The sequence below is a fragment of the Heliangelus exortis genome, chromosome 9 (assembly GCF_036169615.1).
Source record: "Heliangelus exortis chromosome 9, bHelExo1.hap1, whole genome shotgun sequence".
NCBI lineage: Eukaryota > Metazoa > Chordata > Aves > Apodiformes > Trochilidae > Heliangelus > Heliangelus exortis.
Window position 1 is genome coordinate 7,708,041 of NC_092430.1, and position 22,783 is coordinate 7,730,823.

General features: G+C 38.0%; 1 protein-coding gene across 8 annotated transcripts in view; it reads right to left on the bottom strand.

Annotated features, from left to right (window-relative positions):
• CLSTN2 (calsyntenin 2) overlaps positions 1-22,551 on the bottom strand; it is a 299,047-nt gene extending 276,496 nt beyond the window's left edge. For 7 of the 8 annotated variants that reach the window (XR_011727411.1, XR_011727410.1, XR_011727409.1 and 4 more), the window contains exon 1: positions 22,322-22,551. Coding sequence is in view for 3 of the 8 variants with exons in the window: in XM_071751843.1 (XP_071607944.1) it covers positions 22,322-22,415 (94 nt within the window). In the remaining 5 variants the exon portion in view is untranslated. Of the gene's footprint in view, positions 1-276; positions 399-22,321 lie in introns of those variants that run through there. The other variant, XM_071751845.1, reaches the window with a different exon arrangement.
• Positions 22,552-22,783: the final 232 nt, after the last annotated feature.

Here is a 22,783-nt window from a genome sequence, read left to right on the forward strand (position 1 = left end):
GTAAGATTTGATACCACATCTTGCTGAAACACAGGTGGCTCACCCAGTATGGGGAGAAGAAAGAGCTCATTTCCAGTTTAAAACCTGTTTTAGGAAGTGAAATGGAAGGTTCATAACCTTTCCAATATTATATATCAGTGTGTATATAAACTATTTATTTCAATTTAACTTAATTAAGTTTGACCTAGACTCTCACCTTATGTCAACCTAAAGCTGATCAGATTAAAATAAGAATTAACTTCTCTACATCAGGAGAAGGAATTAGGATAGGGTTACCCAGCATTCTGTTCCTCATCTAGGCAAGCTCTCTGTGTACTCTGCTGTCTATCACACGGGGCCTGGCTTCCTGATGTATCAAAACTCCACTGCTACCATCACGTTTTCACTGGGTCCTTGTCTGTTCTGGATAATAAAAAAAGTAATTTAATCACATAGTGACTAACACATATACAAGATCGGTACAAACAACCTGCTCCCTTTTAAAACCAGTTATATTACACAGACAACCTAATGTAAAAAGCTGAGTATTTTTGAAAAGGAGGCCCTAGCTGTAAGAGAAGTCCCATTTGTTGCTGCATTCCCAAATGAAATCCAAACACCATCTAGAATATTTAGAAGTGAAGTACTTCCTGCGCATTCAAAACAGTCACTGGTACAAGTCCTGATTCATACTAAGCATTTCAACAGAACCTGTTCCCCTTCAGGCTATTGCACATGTTGAATGGGTCATGTTCTTCCACCAATTTGTTTCAGAAAAAGAAGGTACAAAATATTACATGGTTATTTTTAAGCTCTTGAGGACACAAAGTAATCAAAAGTCAGTCCTGCGAATACCATTCTCATCTTAATGAAAATCATAAACATATTTTAAACTAAAGATTGAGCACAATTTTATACAAATTATCCTGGTAATTTTAAGTGTCTTAATAGTTGTACTTATTTCCTTGAATCAAAAAGCTGCTGGGAGTTTTTCTACTGCATCACTGGGTAAAATTGTAGTTACAGCATAACTATCAATAATGCAATAACAAGTACTGTAACTAAAAGCTTTGTCCTAGCATGGGGTCTTAATGGTGACAGCAGCTCCAAGGACTACTCTACCTACCAGCCTGCCACAAAGCTCATTTTCTCTCCTGTAACTTAGAAGACAGCATTTATGATCTTTCCTTAAGGAACCACAAAACCAGCTAAGAAAGCTAAAGGATACCTGGGCTATCTTGAGAATGATTAACTAAATCTGCTCTGAAATAAAAGCCTGACAAGTACTATTATCCCTTTCTTTGCCATCATCTTGTTATAGCCCCTTTATGACTTCCAGTGGTATGACAGGAGATTGGTCAGACACTCCTAATAAACAGCTCAAATTTATCTCTTCAGCTCATTATAGAAAATATATGCATATTTTAAGAACATTCTTAAATTACACGATTTAATAAGATTTTAAGTTTCAAAATTTTAACCAAAATTACAGAAATAATTTCCCCTAGCACCTTTTCAGCAAGAGGATTGATTCTGCCTTAAAAATTGAATTTTGGCACAAAAGCCACAAGCAGTCGCAAAGGTTATTTCAATCTCCTCTTATGCTGAACAATTTTGGCAGTCAAGGGTTATTCTATTATTAACAGTTTATACTTAACACCGTTAATAGAATACAAAAAGCAGAACAAGGGACACAGGCAACTTGTAAACAGACTATACAGTAGTCAGAGGCCAGAACAGTGATCTTGGCCTGAAAGCTCTTCAGCTGCTGGAGTGACCTACACCATGCACTCCAATGTTGGATCAGGTTGGTTTTGCCCTTTCTTTACAAAGAACACTTAAGTCTCTCATATCTAAAGTTAGATGTATTCAGCTGAAGTATCAAAGCTGCAGTTACAGATTTCTTCAGATGGTTCTGAAGGTCAAAACCATCCCTCTTCAGCACAGGTAACCCTTGTTGCTCCTGTACCTAAGGTCAAGAAACATAATTTCCTGTCATAAGAGACAAGGAAACAGTTAATGTTGCAATTGACAACAATATCAGACTTAGAACAAGTAGCAAAAAGCAGCAGTGTAGCAAAGCTGGCATTCACTCCCCTCCCTACAGACACTTCAGCTGGTAAAGGAACACTTGACAGCAAGTTAACTTCTTAAGCCACATAGCCAAGACCAATATAAGTTGAGATAAATTGAAATTATTTATCAACACAATATGAAAAAAATTCCACATACTAATCCATGTGTTTTCTCACACAACCTTTTACCTATAGCACTTCAATCTGTTTGCCCTTGATAACAAATTATAAACAAGTGGTGCAGGTGAACTAAGCTCTCTTTTCCTCTCAGAGAAAATCAACCTGAATAATTACAACTCAGTTGCTTCTGAAGCAGTGGAAATCTAACAACCCTGTTTCGGTGCCAAAATTAAACTTTACCCAAAACCAGCTGAAGTTACTGTTATAAATAATAGAAAAAAAAAAATATTTGCTACAATAAATAGCTAGCTTGGGTTAGTAAAACAGGATCAACAGAACTTTTAGATAACGCTGCAGTTAGGGTCTTGTTCCAAGTCTTCTAGATCTTTAAAAAACAGTCATGTTTTCCTTTGGTTGTATTTCCATATACAGCCATATTACTGCTTTCAGAATCAATACGAAAATTTTAAGCCTGTAATTACTCATATCCTCTTACTATAAATTTTGAATTAACTGGAAGATTGAATCCTTACTAATTCAGTTATTAGTGACTGGTATCAAAATTTTCACTTTCAGCAAATAATCTCTCCTATTTATCTTTACTGTTAATTTCATGGACTTTCATTGAGCTCCTCAATTCTGCTCTTAGAGGCAACAGCATAATTGCTTCAACAGCACAACTGCATCAGTTCAAAATCAGTTCACAGCTGCAGAAAATGAGTAATAGGAGTAATTGTTTGCTAAATGCAACTGTCAGAAAAATGGATTTTGGAAGAATAAATACCCAGCTGCATCAGGTGCTGTGCATGGCACAGACAATAGCATGAATAAATTCCATGAAAAACAACGAGGAGATTTACAGCTTATTGAACTAAGATCACAATATCCAGAAGGCCTGAGACCCAAGAATGCTTCAGAAAAGCAGAAGATTCGGAGAAAATCCCTCAGAAGTCAAAACTTTTTGAAGATAACACTTCTGAAACTGTGTCGAGGAAACAGAAATGCTACAAGAGAAAGTAAAAAGACGCCCCCATAACAACCACAAAATGTAGAGCATTTCAGATGAGTATTTTACCTACTTTTTCAAATTCGGTCACTTGTCTTACAGCATTACATAGTAACATCTTAAGACCTTAAGACTGAGGGATAAAGGGACAAGCAACCAGAAACAGACCACAGCCATTTGAGCAGAGACAACTACATCTGTTATTCAGCTTTGTATCTGTACAGCATGACCAAATTCTAAATGCGTTTCACTAGTTTTTCTGTGTCATATTCACTCCCCAAAATCAGACTGCTATGAGCAGATGAACAGAACATCTTAATATTCATATCAGAATCAGTATTCTTCCCAGCCACATTGCTGGGGCATGGCATTATACTAATCACAGGCTACACCCTCATCTCCTAATTGTGCACTGCCCATGCAAAACATTAAAGCTCATGTTCTTTTACACTTTATAAGGTAGGCATTTGTGCAGCAAGGAGGATGGGTAAGAGACAGCTGTCTTCTAACATAAGCTAGAACTTCCTTTGGGAAAGACAAGGAAAACTCCATGCTGACAGGCTTAACATGTTTCCCATAACCTCTCCTTGCCATCCTATCCAAGGAACTCTCAAAATCTCACTGTTTAGTTATAGGAGAAGCCTTCACACACCTCTGGACAAAAGTGCCAACAAACATAACCATGGAAACATGCATAAAAATATAGAAACCATGCAATGTGCCTATGCTCTGGAATAGCTAGTACATTGCCTGTTCTACTCAAGCCATTAAAATTAAAATTCACCTGCAAGTCATGTGGGGTAACTACAGAACAGACACAAATACAATGCAGAGAGCAAATTCTTCTTTTTCTTCCTATTATGAAACTACACTCCCATAGCCACACAGGTTCCTCAAGAAACTACAAACTTCACTGCTCTTCTCTACCAGCTCTAGTACCTTTCTGCTGCTGCACACCTTGTATTTACACCTCAGCACATCTCCCACACATAGGACACTGATAGTCCTTTATTATTTTTACAACAGGACTTCAACCACTGGTAAGAAAACAGAGTATTTCTGAAAAAAACTGCTTTCTGTTCTGGTCCACAACAAACTTCTTTGCTGAAATTAAACTCCTCCTTCAGAAACTGCAAGGCCTGCTTGATTGAAGACTACAAGTAATCCCCTGCTATATTAGTGGATATAATACAGGGCACGCAGTACCAGGGCAGGATACAAATGAAGATTAATCTTTTTCACTTTGACATGAAGCAAACAACAGCTGGGTGTTTAAATTATATCATCAAATTCACCAAGACATTAAAAGCATAATAGTATTAACACTGACTATCAAGTTTTAAATGAAAGAGTATGTATTCACTAAGGCACTAACAGATTTTAACAATTTAAGGAGAGACACCAAATCGCAATTGCAATTGCCCCTGCTCCCACCCCTTCTCCAAGAACTGTCATGCCTCAGGAAATGGTTCATGGACTGTAGTTCCTTAAGTTAAAGAAGACCTGAGAGAACATAGATTCATGTTGGCCAAGTAGCTAAACAGTTACAGATTTTGATGACCATAGGCATTTACATTTATTAAAACTATTATTCAAATTTGAACATGGACTGAGAATTTCACACTGTGTTCAGTCAACAGCAATATTTTCACCTCCCAGAGGGCTACAAGCTGAGCTGTAGGTTTGTGGCAAAGTGTGTGGCAGGAGAATCTAACCAGAGGATTACCCCACTTATCATCCTAATCACGCCTCAGAAGCTGCTGCATTAACATCAATATCTGCATCAGTCTCCAAGTGTCACTGCAAATTCTTCAGCACTGAGCAATATCAACACAGGCAGAAATCAACATATTGTAACATTTTTCCCCTTTTCTAAGATCCTGATCAGATGCAGAAACACCTGTTTTTCATCCTTACATTTAAGAGCCCCAGTTGACACCACATGCAGCTCCACAGAGCTCCTTACAGAACCCTGACAACAACCCTGATCAACAATTTACTTTCCCATCAAGTGCAAAAAAATGTTTCAAGCAATATTTTCAAGAGAAAAAAGTATCCCACAAAATTCATTTGAAGGCAACCCTCAAATCCAGTTGTGAGTATATGGCTTCATATTAAGTGTTGGAACATGGACACTATCAAAAAATAAACAAAAAAAAATTATTTGAAATAAGCTTGTCTATCATCTAAATCAAGGACCATAAAGAGAACAAATACTGACCCATGTTCTTCATTGAAATATGTTTTTTTTTTTCATCTACTGTGGACAACCAATGTAAAATCCTCTAGAATCCTGCAACAGCTACAGACATCCGAAACAGCAAAAATGGGAAATTAAAACCTTTAACAAATTAATTTTTCTAAAGAGGAAAATGTATTTCTATCCCACAGTTTAAATAAATTATTTGATTAAGATCTGAGAGCTCCTTTATGTTCAAAAGAAAGACTTTTCACTTCATTTATACAAAAATCCTCAGACAGGGAGCTTTTCTGATTAAACATGGAACTGCTGTTGAGTATTACTACAGACTTATCTTGTGGTGGTGTCTGAAAATGAATCAATTCTCACTACTCTTAAGGCCTCTAAATTTTTCCTTGACTGATTTTGCTATTGCATACTTTTGCAAATGACTAACACTTCTTTTCCACTGTAATAAAAAAAAAAAAACTAAAAAAACACTCAAAACCCACAGCCAGTTTAATTAAAACTAGCACATTTTGCAGGTCATAAAATAAACAGGAAGCTATAGATAAATGACTAGAAATAGAGACAGCAGTTTTCCCTTTTTATTTATATATTCTGTTCAGATTAGTTCACTTTGGATGTTCCATCACAATTTAGAACTTCAGTCAAATAGTTATTTGAACCATGGCTACTCTTGAGAGAAAAATGTTGGAAATAGAGCAAGCTCTTACCAGAACTCAAATAATTTTGTCACTCAAAGAAGAGTCAGGTAAACATGGTATTGCCCCACTGGTAACACCCACAAATCTTGATCATGTTTATTGTATTGTAAACTACTTCAAAATTAACTTGGCCTTTTTGTTTAGTATTTATTCTTAGTGAAAGCCAAATTCAACAGCAGCATCTTAACTGCAAAATAATTGCCTATATCAAAACAAAGAAATATTATTATGCTGATGTTACAAGTACACAGGCCAGAAGAACAGATCCCCCCAAGTCATAACAGAACTATAGCTGCATTTATTATCTCCTCTAACTTCATGCTGTCAGAAACACTGCATGATAAAAAGCAAAACAGGCTCAACAAAGAGCCCAAACCTACAGTGAGCTGTAATTTAAAGTAAAACAGTCTGCTCACAGACATATAACAAAAGGCAAAGAAAACCTGCAGGAGAAAGAATCTCTTCACAGCACACAGGAGGCAGCACATTAAAAAATATTTTCAAGTTAAATGTATAATGCATTATGAAAACAAGAAAAGCCCAGGAGGTAACATTTTCTAAATTATTAAAAATACTAATTAATTTTATTCTTATGAAGACTAAACTAAAGCTTTGTCTTGTTTTTGTTTTGAGACCTTTTCTCAGATAAGAGGGAATCCCTGCTGTTACACTCATGGTTTTATTATTCCCCTTGTATTTTATGAAGAAAAAATTTCATTTAAAAAGTTAATTTTAAAATTACTCACATTATCTTACATTCCCCATTTATCCTGCTTAAATATTACCCACTGAACTTGGTCTCTCAAAAAGACATCAAGGGAGATAAAAAGAATGGGTAAGTTATCCTGGTTCTTATTTTGACACATCAATGCAAACAATTAAATTATATTTAATGTTTTATGTGTCAGCCACTGCTGATAAAGCAACATGGTACTTCTATCTGAGCAGTAGTTACTGCCACTTATTGATTTTTCTATGTTAATATTTCATGATATTAAAAAACCCAAAAACAAACGAACAAACAAAACAAAATCCAACAAGAACAAAGTCACCAGTAAAATAAAATGAGAGAGAGGCCAAAAAGTAATTTCTGGCCTCATTTTCTATTCATGGCATGCAGTTTAAGAAATAATGTGTCTGTGTTTTATTTTATTATGTTACTGTGTGACCTGCACAATCTCAGGAGACCATCTAAGGGGAGAGATGCACATTATTCCATTAGAGAGAAAAATCAATAATAGTACTTACAAGCTTTATACAGCTTTATGCAGGCTTTTGCAAACATTCTATTTTTATAAAACCTTAATTCACATTGAATTTTTAAGGAGAGGAATGCAAAAAATAACATTCTTAGCTTTACGTAGCCAAAAAAAGGAAAGAAAACTCTGTTCCATTCAGAATTAAGGCCAAGAATCTCATCGTTATGCATAAATAAATAAACACAAAATTAAATAATATCTAACAGACTTCGAGATGGGTGATTTTTTTTCCCCCCATTTAAACAATTCTTACCTATAAATTCATACCTATTAGGAATAACATCCATATTTTACACTACCTAGAAATGCTAAAGTCTGAAAGCCTATACATATGGGAAGTAGAGATAACAAGAGCAAAGTGTTCTGCCTGGAGAAAAATAATCAGAAAATTAGCCTGCAAGCTTTTCTCCCATTTCTGGTTTTTTAGGCACCTTTAGTTCTTTTGCTAGAAGATAAACTTAACCATAAACTGCAGTGACAGGAAAACCAGCAACAAGAATGAAAATAATCCTGAAGCTCTGAACACTTGTTTCCAAACACTGCATAATCACTGGTATGGCAAACTGCACTTCTGTGCCTCAGTAATGACCAGACACCCCAGTCACCAACTGGGCCCCTACTGTGCCAGGTGAAGGCTGTCATATTTCAATACATTGTAAGGGTATAACATACAAAAATGAGAGATTTACGTCAACATATATTGAAAGACTAACTTACAAACTAACAATTACCAGCAATTTTGACCATATTGTTAAAATTATGTACACTAATATTGCAATTTAAGGAAGAGGGTGGAACTACTAATATCCGAGTTTAAACAACCAAATAACACATTTCTCAGATGGTGCAGGAATGCTCAGAACAACACAATTCCCATCTTCTCCTTATAAAATATTGCAAAGCAGAAAGCCATGTAAGTTTGGAGAAAAAGCCAAAGGCACCTCTACCAGGGGTTGGGAAATCACTCACAAGTAGAACTGCGTCCTCCATTTCCCTAAACATTACTCTTTCACAGCCACAGTTCACTCTGTTCATGAACAGAGTGCACATAACTTGATTATCCATCAGCTGCTATGGCATCAGGTAAGGACACAGAGAGTTTGAAGGCAGATGAGAGCACAATCTTGCAACAGAGAACTGCAAAACCATACACTCCAGAAGAAGCTTTCATCCTTTGGACCATCTGGAGAACAAGCCAGAATGCTGCTTCAATCCTTCAGAAAAAAAAAGCAAACACCTTTCAGCCCAGACTTTGTCAGTTGATTGTTAAGAGGAACTGGCTCTGGAGAGCACTGCAGAAAGACAACAAGTGGTGCTCTGTGTACAGAGCTGGCATGCCCTATAGTGCAGTGGATGGATGCAAGGTACAGATACTTTCTTCTTGAGAAGACTAAAATAACAAAATAACTCCAGCATATCTATCACTTTCAGTAAAACATAATGCAAGAGACAAAGTATTCTTTGAAAGCTATCAGAGTCACTGACGAAATAACCAAGCAACTCAAAACCCAAAACAACCGAAATACTGAACGTAAAAAAAAAAATCTGAAATTGTTTCTCAGGAATGGTAGGAAACCCTGAGGGGAAAAGATGGGAACAACTTTGGACTGAGACTGAAAAAAACAAGAGTGCCAATATTGTTGGTAGTATCTCTCCGTCAGTGTTTAGAAATACAATTTGACTTATTGCTCTTATTGCACTCTTCCAAATGTATTTTAAAAGAGCTAACAGTATGAAAATCCATTTTTAGAGAAGAGTTTTAATAAAAGACTTAGCAAATACATTTAAATTCTCATCAGCAATACATACACTTTAACTAATCCTAAGCCTTGCACTAATTTCCCTTGGTTGCAGGTACAACACTTTGTATGGCAGCTTTGTGAGTTCTAAAACAATAAAACCTGCATAAAATGGATGTAGTGACTTTCTTCCTGTTATCATCTGCATTCAGATGTATTGGTGATGAAGGCTTTTTAAATTCATCTTTTCAGAAGGGAACACCATGCTTACAGACAACCTGCCCAAAGAAATAGTAAGCATCTTAAGTTCCAAGTGATAAAGAAAACATCAACTGGCTTTTTAGACTGTTAGAAACACAGTTCTCCTTCTGTAGAAGCTATTTTCACAAATTCCACTTCTAATTCTTATAGACTTTCCAATTTCTTGATTATAATAATTACTTTTGTTAGGATGCAATCAAAAGTTCACTGGGATGAGAACAATGATCTCTTGTGGAAATCATTTATTGCTTAGTTCCACTGAACTCCATAAATAGTCAAGGATTATATCACTTAGTGAAAGGACTTGGCAGTTGGATAGATAATCCAAACAGGTTGTGAGCATCTTAAGAACAGAGAACAGCAAAAAGGTTTAGGGACACTAAATCACCTTATCAAGACACAGGAAAAATTTGAGCCTAGGACAAGCATTAAGCAATACTTTTTGCTACACTAAAGGGTGGCTAAAACCAATGCAATGAAGATGCTAACCAAAACACCTCTAGCAACTATGCTACTTGGCCAGGTACTTTCTCATTACACTTATCTGAGTAACAAAGAGTATAAACAAACCCGAAGAGACTTGAGCCCACCTATTCTGACTTCTCACGTGAACAACTGAGTTCCTTTGATTGTGCAGAAAGCAGGTTATTTTTAAGAAATGAAGACAAAAATGAACTTCACTATTTTTCAGGAAAGGGAAACATTAACTAGACAAAGAGGAATAAAGTAACTTGCAATTCTTAATTAGCTTTCGAATCTCTTCAGTGAATGTTGGTACTCATGAACAGCAATCAATACTTCATTCTGGTGTTTTGTTGTGCAAATAAAGCACTGGAGCAGTATTATCCCATCCAAAAGTTAATACCCTTAATAAAGACTTGGTTCAACAAGTATCTATTTGCCCTATTGTAAAGGGGAAGGAACGAAAGAACACACACTTGACTGAAATTTGAGCCAGTTATAGGAAGGTATCTGGTTACATTTAGGAACAATTCCTACAATGTGAAGGAGATTTTGATACTTGGGTGCAGCTTGAAACACAAAGGCCAGATTCACAAAAGAGTTTGTGCAAGAATTGAGGCATAAAGAGTGAATCATTAGAAGTTGTAAAACGAGTTCATAGTCTTATTGTACTAAAAACAAGGCCGTTATCTCTGCTTTGAATGAAAAACAAAACCAAAAACCATTGAGAGTAGTCACATTTAAGCCCAGTCTGAATACAAAGAATGGACAAACCTCATTTAATTCCTGCTGTATATGTTAAGAAGACAAGACAGGCCATGAGATCTTCGCTGTTTCACATTAGTTATCTAAGCAGAGAATAAGCTGCTGGGGCTGCCAGCTCACACCCTCCATGGGCACACACAGCAGGGTTTCAAATACAGCCACATATAAGTGCGTGAAGCCAAATGCTACCCTCGCATGTTATTTTCACTGACACTTAAAAATATCACTTATGCAGCTGCATGTTAAACATACGACATACACAGCAACTCATGAGTACCATCAAGTTAACCCTAAGGTACTGCCGTCAGGAACAGATGAGAACTTATTTTAAAATAGCCCCATCAAAACCGTTCTTCATTTCTCTGCAGTTCAGCTGCAGCCCATACTACTAACACAACATGTTTACCTCCAGCAGCATGCAGATATTTTACCATTCAGTTCACCTACTCATAACATATTGCAAGGATCACTGGTAAATCTTCAGCATTTCTGCAAACACAAAAGGGGCACAATCTCACATGGTTTGTTGTGAGACTCTCACCTCACATACTACCAACTACGTTCCTATTTTAGGTCATAAAAAGTACAGAACATTGTTTCCTACCAAGGCTATGAAACATGGCCAACCTATCAACAGAGCATTTCTAGTTTTGCATTTATTGACATTTTGAAATTTTGTATGCTAACTTGCAGATAAACAAGTGTCTGCACATTGGGCCTTTTGGTAGATTTACTATATATGCACTAACATGCATCAGGAAAATACTGCCCACTTTAGCAAGTTCTTACTAAATATTACATTTAGACCTTTGATGTGAGACTGTATTTTTAGTAACAAACATGAAACCAGACAATATGACAAGCCAACCACAAAGAACTTCGTTTTTCTGTAACTGCAAAGGCCTTCAGTTCCAAGTTACAGGGCTTTTGGTAACTTACAAGGTACTCTGACATCTTCTAGGATGCCAAATGGGAAGCAAGAGAGAATATGACACCCCAAGTGCTCCTATTCCCTCCTATAGGATGAAGGACTTGCACAGCTATTAGTGCTACCCAGGAACAAGGCAGAACAATTCTCAAGTAGCAGCCCACTGGCACTGCTCTTCTTAAAGTTCCTACTACACACTTCCTTGCTTGCATCCCCTCCCCATCAGCAAACTGCTCCTACTGTGTATGCAGCAATAGCTGAGAAAGAGTGATGCACATTATTCACATGAAAAGACCCCAAATAGCTCCCTTTACACATATTATAGACAGTGTTCTCCAGGTCGCAGGTGACTCAAGTCTCCTGTAAAATATTCAGCCTTCAGTTTCCCCCTGTGCTCAACACAGTCATTGTACTCGCTGCAGCAGCAAAGTTAAAAGGTCAAAAGGATGACCATAATTGTAGTGCTGTAAGTGCTGAAGCCTCAGGAACCACAGAACTTGACTTGCCAACATCTGCTTATGGAAATACCAAGTTTTATTCCTCCTCTGTTGATCTCATTGTAATTATATGTTCTTTTGTACAAAAGAGATTTTTGTACATCTTTTTGTACAAAAGATGCATTTGCAATGATTACTGAAAAAGACTTCCTCATACACGAGCTTTATTCTGTACAGAAAGTATTCATGTTTTTCAGCTTCATTTATACCCAAAAAGCTCACCAGTTAATCTGTCTGATGAACTGTGCTGGCAAATACTCAGTAGGCAACTGAGAGCAATTACACACTTTTTTTTGAAGCTTCTGACAAATTAAAAAGAACGCAAACCAATCTCTGTATTCAACCATATTCTTAATACAAGACCACAGCCTCCATTGGTTTAAAATGTGATGGCTGATTTATGCCACCTGAAATTTTATCTTCTCTTTCTAAAGGTGTACTTTTCCAATATCTTAGTGAAAACTCTTGTCATATTAACCGACTTTAATCATTGAAACTTAAAAAAAATCATACACATTTGGAAGCATGCTGAGAACCATTTCAGTCTGCAACGTAAACAATTCAATTAATCTGCATTTACTAAGACTGATGTTTTGAAGCCTAAGAATTCCTATTTTGTATTCAGATACACACAGATCAAGCTCTAAAATAAAGGACTCAAACTGGAAAAAAAAATATTTTATTAATAGAAACACTCGCATATCCAGCTGACTGATTGACACTTGAGGTGTCACATGTCACCAAAAATATTCTCTCTCAGATATTTTTGCTAATCTTCACAAGTAGCTCCAATACTTTTTGATTTGCAGATCTCTATAAATTTAGAGATGGACAGCTGAATGGTAATACAAGCCTACTGAAAATAGACTTGTTTTGCTTAATTTTTTATTTATTTACTTATTTATTCATTCAGACCATGGAAGCCAGGTACAGACCCCACAACACCCAAAGCCTGAAGTTTATACATCTGCACTGTTCATACTTTTTTCATGGAAGAAAAACATGGAAGCCAACTAGAGCATCCAGTGCTCTTCCATTTATGACATGAAATCAACAATTTCTGAGTCTTATATTTATAGACAATATTAAAATGTAGAGTTTTAAAACCAGCCTAGCAGAAATCACACCAATTTACATCTCTCTAGGCTTCATTTCTCATAAGAATTTAAAATTCTTTTAACCAAGATCTTAAAAGTTAATTTTTTCTTCACAAGACTGACAACAATGGCAAATGCCATCTGTTCAACTGTAGCTAAGGAATTTTTAAGGCAGCTCTCAAAAGGAAAAGGGAAAAAAGCCATTCTAACATGACTATCATACAGTCTCTTTCAAAATACCACAAAAGTTCTTGCCAATGGATTGTCATATATTGACCTCTTCTTGGTCATTATACGTGAAACAAACTCCAGAACAGATTTCAGAAACCCAAAATGCTTATCACACAAAACTCAAATGATTTTACCCTTGTTACACCAATCCATATTTTGCAAGCTCTGCTTATAACCAAGACATAACTACTGCACTTTTGCAAGCCAGTATAGACAAGGTGGAGTGATATTTTCCAGCTACACTCAGATTTTTATTGCATTTCAAGCCATCAAGTATAAGAAAAATAACAACTCATAAAAACTGGGAGAAATGCTCATTGCTTCATTTGTGTTTATAAGCTTTTGTGTTATACCTGCATTATCTTTTCACTTCTGTCTCACAGTCCCAACAGGGTTTATCATCTTTTAAGGAATAAAGATTACATTTCTTTACTCTCTTGATTTCAAAAGCTGGGATGTTAAGGGAAAAAATATCCTGAATGTCAATAAAAACATCACTAGTCATTAAATCCTTGTAGGTTGACTGTGGTCAGACACATGCAGTGCATATGCAAGCATATACACCCACAGGTAGAATTTATAAGCATGTGCACACGTCAGTCTAACTGAAAATAAGAAGAAATCAGTCCCCAAAATTGGTAAAATTCCAATTATTCTCATCCCTTTAACTTACTCTAATCTGCTAGCAAATGAGTGATGAATGCTGACCAGAAAAAAACCCACTATCTTAGTATTTGAATTTAATGGCAATTTTATTCCAGTGAAATTAAAAAAACCCAAACCTCTGCATTTTAATTATCCTAAGATAAAAGAAAGTAGCAGTGAGGTCAATAAACTGTCATTCTTAAAAATTATTAGAAAAGCAGAAAAGGACTATCCCTATTTGGAATACAGAATTTCCAGTGATTATTCTAATTTAAAACAGGAGAAAAAACAAAACAAAACAAACCAGTTTGAGAAAAAATAAATTAGTACATCTAAAACCTTAGGAAACTCTAGCACTGCTTGTCTTTACTATACTTTAGTATTTAACTATCAACAGACAGGAGTCATGGGGACAGGATGGAAGATAGTCAATGAGGGAATAAAAGGAAAACAGACTGCTTCATTACAGGTATTTTGAAATCCAACATAGTGAAGTACCACCACACTTAAAATCTGTAGGGTAGCCACCTTGGTCAACACTTAATAGTTTTAAGCTAAATGAAAACAAAACTAAACAAAAAAACCCCAAGAACTTTGAAAAGAACAAAAAACGGAATAATTGCTCTATTGACTCAGTGAAAGCAGTTATAACACAGCAAGTCAGAAGGTGAATGAGATTAAATCAAACTTTCCTCCTGTTTGGATAAAGGCAGCTATTAGAGGAAGAACATTAACAGCTTTTAAAGAACCCTTTACATTTATACTAAAACACACAAAGGCTGAAACCCTGATCCCACAGAGATACACTGCAAAGTTCACATTGATTTAATAAGGGTCAAGATTTCACACACAAAGACCAAACATCTAAATAAAAGCATTAACTGCTAGGAAGCTGCAATTCCATGCAAAACCACCTTTGCAATCAATACGGAGAAAAGTCACATTAAAATCAATTGTAATTCAGCACGTACACTCCTAATATCCAATTCTAAATAATGCATTTAGGTAATTGGCAAAATCTTCTTTCACAGGCCATTAGTCCTAAATGATACATTGGTCAACTTGCACTCTGGCTGAATGATCTCAAGGATACTCAGTCCCATCAGAGCCAAAAAACCTGAACCGTTTCTACAGCAGTACTCATTAGTACCAACCCTGAACATCTCATCCAGACCCAAACTACAGCAAAAAGCCTAAAGCAGGGATATTTCACCACCAAACAATGGAGCATATAAGATGGTTACACCAACCCCAGCAATTTCTTAAAAGAGAGGTTTTAAGAACCATCCATCTCCCACATGGAGTAGGATTTCAGGGGCTGCAAGGGGACTAAATCCCATTTACTACCATTTGTAAATTGTTTTTTAGTCATGAAACTTTTTTTAATGTCAGTTATTGAGAATGACAAATGTCAAATTAACTAATGTAGCTAGAAACATCCATATTTTCTGACTAGAATATTTACACTGATTTTACCCAGAAGTCACTTGTAGTTTTGATTCCATTTCATTTTCATGCACAAAGTTCTAACAACTCACTCTTAATAACTCACTCCCTTACTCAACAGCTATAAGCAGCTATCATATTCATTTAGAACACACTCCCCTAAAGTACACTTCAGAAAGTTACACTTCACCATTTCAGATATTTAAATTCCCCTCATTAATCTAGTAAATTTGCAGTTCATAAAAAGAACACAACACAGAAGCATTACAAGCACCCTGTAGATGTCTGCTCAAACCCCCACAGCAAATGTGCAGAATTCTCTCCAACTGGGTCTAGTTGTTAACATGCTTAAATACCTTGACTAATCTAAAAATGATAAATTCACACTCTAGAGTTTTGCAATAATTCAGTAAAAGCCATATTACACCAACAGAGCTCATGAAGACATAAATAACATGGAAAAAAAGGCTCAGTTAGGTTTCACAGTAAGGTTTACTGAAGACTTCACCCAAGTACATTCAGCAAGTCAGCAGGCCCTAGTCAAGGATTTTGGCAGACTCATGTCTTACATTGTAGCCTCACCAGGCATGGAATGGAAAACTAATTTTCTTTCAGACTTGTATCATTTCTTACACCCCACAGTTAAGTATGTGGGCACATACAGATGTAGACAAAATAGCTGTTTATAATAAATACAGAGAATACACAGAACATGCTTTTATACACACATTTTCTGAACACTGCATAAATCATACACCAGATGTCATGTTCTGCAAGAAATAACTTGGAGTACAAGGAAGTGTGTGATGCTGCAAAAAGCACTTTATTACATCATAAGGTGACAGACAAATAACCCTGCCTCTCTTTGTAGTGATAGATTTAACAACACTTCAAATCACACCATAAGCATCTCTTGCAAAATTCCTTCTTTTACATCTTTTCCTAATCATGGCAACTTTTCTATTTTTAAATAATCATAACATACTAAACTCAAAGATAAAAGAGATTCAAACCACAAACTGTAACTCTAGATAGTATTTCCTTTTTCATACGAAAGCTCTCTACTTCAGCTGCCATTATCAAAGGTACAAGTATTGTCTTTAATACAAGCTTGCTGGTGAGCCACTTAAAACCTACAACGAGGACACGAAAAAAACTTGGGAACTCTCAAATAAGCCCAGATGTTCTTTAAAATCCAGAATAAAACCCATTACGAAACACCACAATTTGTGTTCAGCAAGTGAGCCAGTTTTATAAGGCACAACCCCCCACATTTACTGGGCTGTCAGGTGATGGCCACAGAAGAGACACCTCGTAGGAGAAGCAAGTGATGGTTGAAAAGAGTATCCCTGTTTTTGACAATGACCAATTCTAAGCACTCAGGTAAAAGAAAAACATACAAACAATACTGCACTGGGATAGTGCCACTCCACAGTCCGCATCTGCAGAAACACAAGGAATGGCACAGAGTGCCTGACAGACCATGTCAGGTAATAAAACATTTCATTAAATGCTCAGGTCACCTTCAAATCTGTTATTTCTCTGCTACCAAAATCATTACAATGTCTCCTGGGTAGCTTGAGACAGAGGTTTTGGCATGACCTTACGAGGTCATTGCATCCATTCTCCTTCCTGTCAAAAGGTCTGGTCCACTATTTGTGCTCATACTGTTCCAAATAGTTCTTACCAGCTCTCCAGTTAAAGACACTAAAATATCATGAGAAGCTTTGCCTAAGTCTACCCTGAATCCTTCCTGTTGCTCTCTTTGTCACACCTACTGAGAGCAGGAAGAATCTGATTTTCATCTCTGCTTTCCAGGAGCTGTTTATATACATGAAAACTGTTAGCATGTTCCTCAGCTCTTTTCTGTTCAGCTAACCAAAACCCCTTCAGCACGTCAGGTCACATTTTTAGACTTACCAATCTCACTGTTCTCCATTGGAACCAACCACCAGCTGGTCCAGATTTTACTTGAAATGCAAAATCCAAACCCAAAGATTTCACTCCAGCTGAATCTTAAGGAACACATGTTCTGGTTTGAAGATCTTATTTTTGCTATTTTTTCTTTAATAAATCTAAAGGGATAAGACATTCAAGAAAGTGAGAAATCACCACTTGAACACAATCACTAGGGGAAGTCAAAGCTCCCTTTCTATGTATGCCTTACCTGTTATTTTTAGATTGCTCTTTTACTAGAAGGAGAAAAACAAATAAGCCTCTGAGAGGAGCTACACTTAGTTTCTGGTTCTCCCCATAAACAAACGATATATTTGAGCCAAGCTACTTCTTTCTGCTATTTGGTTTTTTAATTTGTCCTTTACAATTACAATATTAAGTAATACTAAACATGTTTTAAATATAAAGACTTGATTACTTCCTGTATGTGCCAAAACAACAGAGTTGCCAGTGCACACCCTAGCAATTAGTTTGCTATAGGAACAAATCCATTTTATCTATCGTTTTCCTACTACTTATTTTAACAGAGGGGAAGCTCTGTCTAAGTGAAGTCCTAGCTACACCACTCCCACACTCTCCAGGAGCCAGGTAGGCTACTTGCCGCCTTCTAACACAACCTTCTTGGAAACAAAAAAAACAGAAAACAAACAAAAAAGAAACAGAAACAAATCACTTAGTTACCCCAAAGTCAAAATGAGAACCCAGAAGAGGCCAGTAACATAAGCCTGAGAGGAAAGATTATAAGGGAAGAAAGGAAGTGCTTTTGAAGATGAAATCAGACCTTTGAAATTACGTTCCCAAAACATCCTGTCAATCTGACATAGAAAATCTGATACAGAGTGTATGAGAAAAATCAGACTCCAACATTTTTATCTGATATGAAAGACAATCATAATGAATCTTTATTCTGAAGACCCCTACAAATTACAGCTGTTTCATAACACACACCAAGATGTATCTATATAAAACTGGTAATCTGCACTCTGCTTTTTTAATGCCTAGTGGATATGCAAGAGCAATGGATCATCAATAAATTTTTGCAGTTAAACAGTTAACAATCAGAACAAGGTGACAGTGCCCCCAAGACTGTCTACTTGACTTTTACACACTGTTCCAAATCTTTAAAAGGTAGAGAAGAAAAAATTGAGGCCACTTTCAAGAGTGTAATTTCACATGAGAAAGTCTACCCAGACACAGATACTGCCTTTGAACTCAGAGGGCTTTAAGAGAAGTAAAAATTCAACAGAATTATGACTCCACACTGCTCTCACACCACTTAATATTTGATGACAAAAGACATGCCTTCCAGGGAGTTCTTTAGATGGCACACACTTTGCTCACAATTGAAAGATGATTTGAAAGCTCTTAAGGTCTTAGGTTACCAGTTTTGGTAGCCTTCCAAATAATGCAATCAAAAGTGGTCACAAAATAATTATGGCTGGCAAACATTCTCTAGCTTTGTAATGACAACTTAAAAATAATTGTCAGTCCTCTATGCTGAAATACCTGAATACTAAATCAGTTATCAAATACTCCATTCTTTTAGTCTTTTGAGACCTCTGAATCATTTAATTATCTGGAAACTCAGACTTCATAATGAGATGAATCTTTTATCCTATGAGACAGAAGAGTCAGTTTTCATAAATTGCTTTTTCAATCAAAACACTTTAATAAAAAAAAAAAATAAAAAAGGAATATTCCTATCTCCATGCATTGAAGAGAAAAAGGAAATATGAAACCATTTGTGTATTTTCCAGGGTTTCGTGGTGAACTACAGAAATCACAGTTATTACATTCCCCATCCTCTGACCTAAGCAGTGTGCCAAACATTCCTTCTCATGTATTCTGGATAAGTATGAAAAGAAGGTTATTATTTTTTTTTTTATCTCTCTTCTTTGACCTGGTATGCAAACATATTGCATTATTATTTACTATAGAAAAAAAAACTTACAAGAAATGATAGCACTATGCAGAAAAATTCAGACACTGCAATCTGCTTAGCACATTCTCAAAGATTTTCCTTCACTTTTTCCCCCCAGGCTTTAGACTTTCTTTCACACAGCATCAGCTGGCTCTGTCTCCCTGGGTTAGTTGTTTTTCTACAGCTGATAGTCATATCAGATGGATTCACATAACAGACTTGCCAAGTGGGACTGAATGTTCCAGTGATTTGAAAACGTCCTGAATGACTAAGATTTCAAGTTTTGGCCATGTAATTAATTTAATTGGAATCAAATATTCTAAGTTATTCAGATCATTGAGATGCTTTCAGCAGTACTTAAAAATAAAAAGATGATGTTTACGTTAATGATGAAGTTCAAAGGCAGTCAAACTTGAGAATTTGACTAACTGGGTCTCACAAATAATTTGGATATGGCAACCTTTTTAGGACTTCACTGGGTAGTTAAATAGTACGTATTAGAATCAGAGAAATAATATAAGAGATCAGCCTTATGAAAAGATCAGTGGAGAGACAGAAAAAGAAAGTGAAATGCTGCAGGTAGTATTCCTCCCTGCCAGCAACCACATTCCGATAAAAATTTTGAGTGGGCATGGGAAAAAAAAAAGAAATCTTCAGTATATTCTGTTTTACAGAACTGAAGACCATGAAAGACTGTCCACACAATTTGCAGACATTATTAATGCTATTTCAATAATTAAGTGTGCCTCTCTGTCCTATTGAACAAAGATGTCTGAAACTAATTTTAATATCCAAATTAGCAATTTTTGGATTGGAACCTATGATAAAGATATCAGGGTCACCAACTTGAAAAAAACAAACACCCCAAACAAACCAACATAAAAACACCAAAAAACCAACCAAGAACTGTATAAGACTATTTAATATGAGTAAGTTCTATAAACAACCATCAATAAACTTCCTGACTTTACCTTTTATATTTGATTTTCCACTAAAAACTTCAGAAACTTTTTTTTTTTTTTCTGTGGAGAGTAAGAAGATTTTTACAACCTGGAAATATTTGTAAAAAAGGTGCTATATTTTACAGAGTGAATAGTGAGAATCAGGACTGCTTCTGTAATCCTTCTTTGCATCCTCAAAAACATGCAGGGATAACAAGAGGCAGGTGTGGTAGTTTTGTTTTTAAAGTGGAGACCAGCAGAGCACAGCAAAATATATGAGCTAGGATAAGATTCAGAATAATTATCTTAAACTGCTTTTGATAGTCTCTATAACAGGATGCTCAAAGCACAAAGCTTTGTACATACTATAATTTACCTGCATCTCCAACCTGAAAACACCCACCTTCAAGCTATAAGTCAAGTTCATAATTAAAGTACCATGCTTCTGAATCCTGTGCAAGATAACTGCAAACTGCCTTTTGAATTAAAATTGGAATCCTAGAGAAAAAAATACAGAACAAGGACAAAACACCAAATTCTTCTTGAAATAACCCCTTTTTCTTTCCTCTTCTGAACAGGTGTGGGAAGGAAAACTTTACAGAGATATGTATATCAGATACTAACTACTTGCAGTGCCAAAGTACGTCAATTCATTTAAGCCTTCATTATAATCTTCTACAGTACCTCGAAGGTCAAATAATTGGTGAAAATTTAAAGCGCTTCAGTATCAAAACAAATGCTCTTAAAATGTCTATTTTCAAATACTACTAACCAAAAATGTTCTCTGAAGCCCTCCAGTGGTCAAATAGAAAGTAGAACACAAAAAAACATCTCCCGTTTGCCTGATAACTACCTGCAGCATTAAAAAAGACATCTCCCACCAACTAAAACCTCGCACAATTGTCTAAAGAAAAGATACATATAAAAGAGATATAACTATCATAAAATGCATAAGAAAAAAACCAAGTGAAAAATAATTTCCCTCCATCAAAATGTTCCGTGTTATTTATTACATCGCACCGTTAGTCTGGCCAGAAAACACTGTACCTCGCCTGTAGTTACTCGGTTCCAGTCACACAGTTTAATCCAAAATTAAGCTATCTCTTGCTGGAAAGAATCAATTTCTTCTCTAAGTCAGAGCTCAAGAGGTTTGTTTGGTTTTCTTAAAGAAAACAAACATCGAAACCCAAACAAACACCGAAGTTTTCCCTCTCACACAAACAGAAGTAAAATAAAAGGTAAACCTCATATGAAAATGAAAATATTAGAACGGCTTTTAAATACCATAAAATAAACTGAGGCGGAGTTCTCAAAACTAAGTTTTTAAAACCTGGGGCTAGGAAGCCAGCCCAAAACTGAAAGAAAACAACGCCAAGGGAAGAGAGATGAGGCGAGATCAGGAGACCCTGACCCGCTGCAGCCCCAAGCAGCACCGCAGGGCCCCGCCGGCCGGAGCCGGGCGGGCTGCGCCGCAGCCCCACTGGCACCGGGGCGTCCTCACGGACAGCGGGGCCACGAGGAAGCAGAGAGCGGGCTGGGAATATTCTGGATGACCTGGTGCCAAGGCCTCCCAGAAACTTAGTAGTTGCCATCTCCTCCCTCTGCTCTCCCTTCCCGACAGTTCACGGGGGAGAAGGATACCCCCAACACAAACGCCATCCACAGCTCCCACCCGCGCCGGACTCTCGGAGCAGCTCCGCAGCACCGGCCGCTTCCAGCGCGAGCGCGTGTGTGTATATGGTCCTCGCACACCCTCATCCCCGCCGACGGCCATGCCCCACAAAGTAGAGGACAACGACTTGCTGGGAACCGTCTGACCCGGGGACCCCCGCCGTCCCGAACTTTCTGCTCAGCCGCCTCTGCGGGAGTGGCCGCAGCCCGCACACGCCCCGCGGTGACCGCCCCGCCCGGCTCCCCTCAGACCCCGCCGCACAGCGGCCACCCGGTCCCGCTACCCCCCCAGCAGGCTCGGGCACCGCGGTCACCCCTCACCGCCCAACTACGCGGGTGCCTTCCGCGGGCTGCGTGGCACGGACACCCGCACCCCGCCGCTCCCGCTCGCCCCGGGGCCGCCCGCGGTACCTGCCTTTGGCGGCGAGCAGGCTGCCCAGCCCGAGCAGCAGCAGCAGGAGCGGCGCCGCCGGCCCCCGGCAGCAGCAGCGGCAGCAGCTCCTCCGCATCCCCGCCGCGGCGCCGGCCCTCCGCGCGCGACACGCCGCCCTGCGCGGCGGCTCCCGGCGGCTGAATGCGGGCGAGGCCAGGCGGGAGCTGCCACCGCCGCCCCTCCCTCATTCGCCCTCACTGCCGGCACCGGGGCGGCTCCGGCTCCCGCCCCAGGACCGCGGCAACGTCACGGCGAGGGGAGGCACGGAATATTCATGAGTGGGCGGAGGGGGGGGGGGGTTGCTCCGGGCTCCGCGGAGGGGGCAGCGCCGCCGGCCCCGGCTCTGAGGGGAGCGGCGCGGGGCGGCCTCGAGCACCTGCTCGTGCAGGTGGCGCATTCCCCCACGCGCAGGGCTCGGCAGCCCCGAGCGGGCACCGCGGGCTG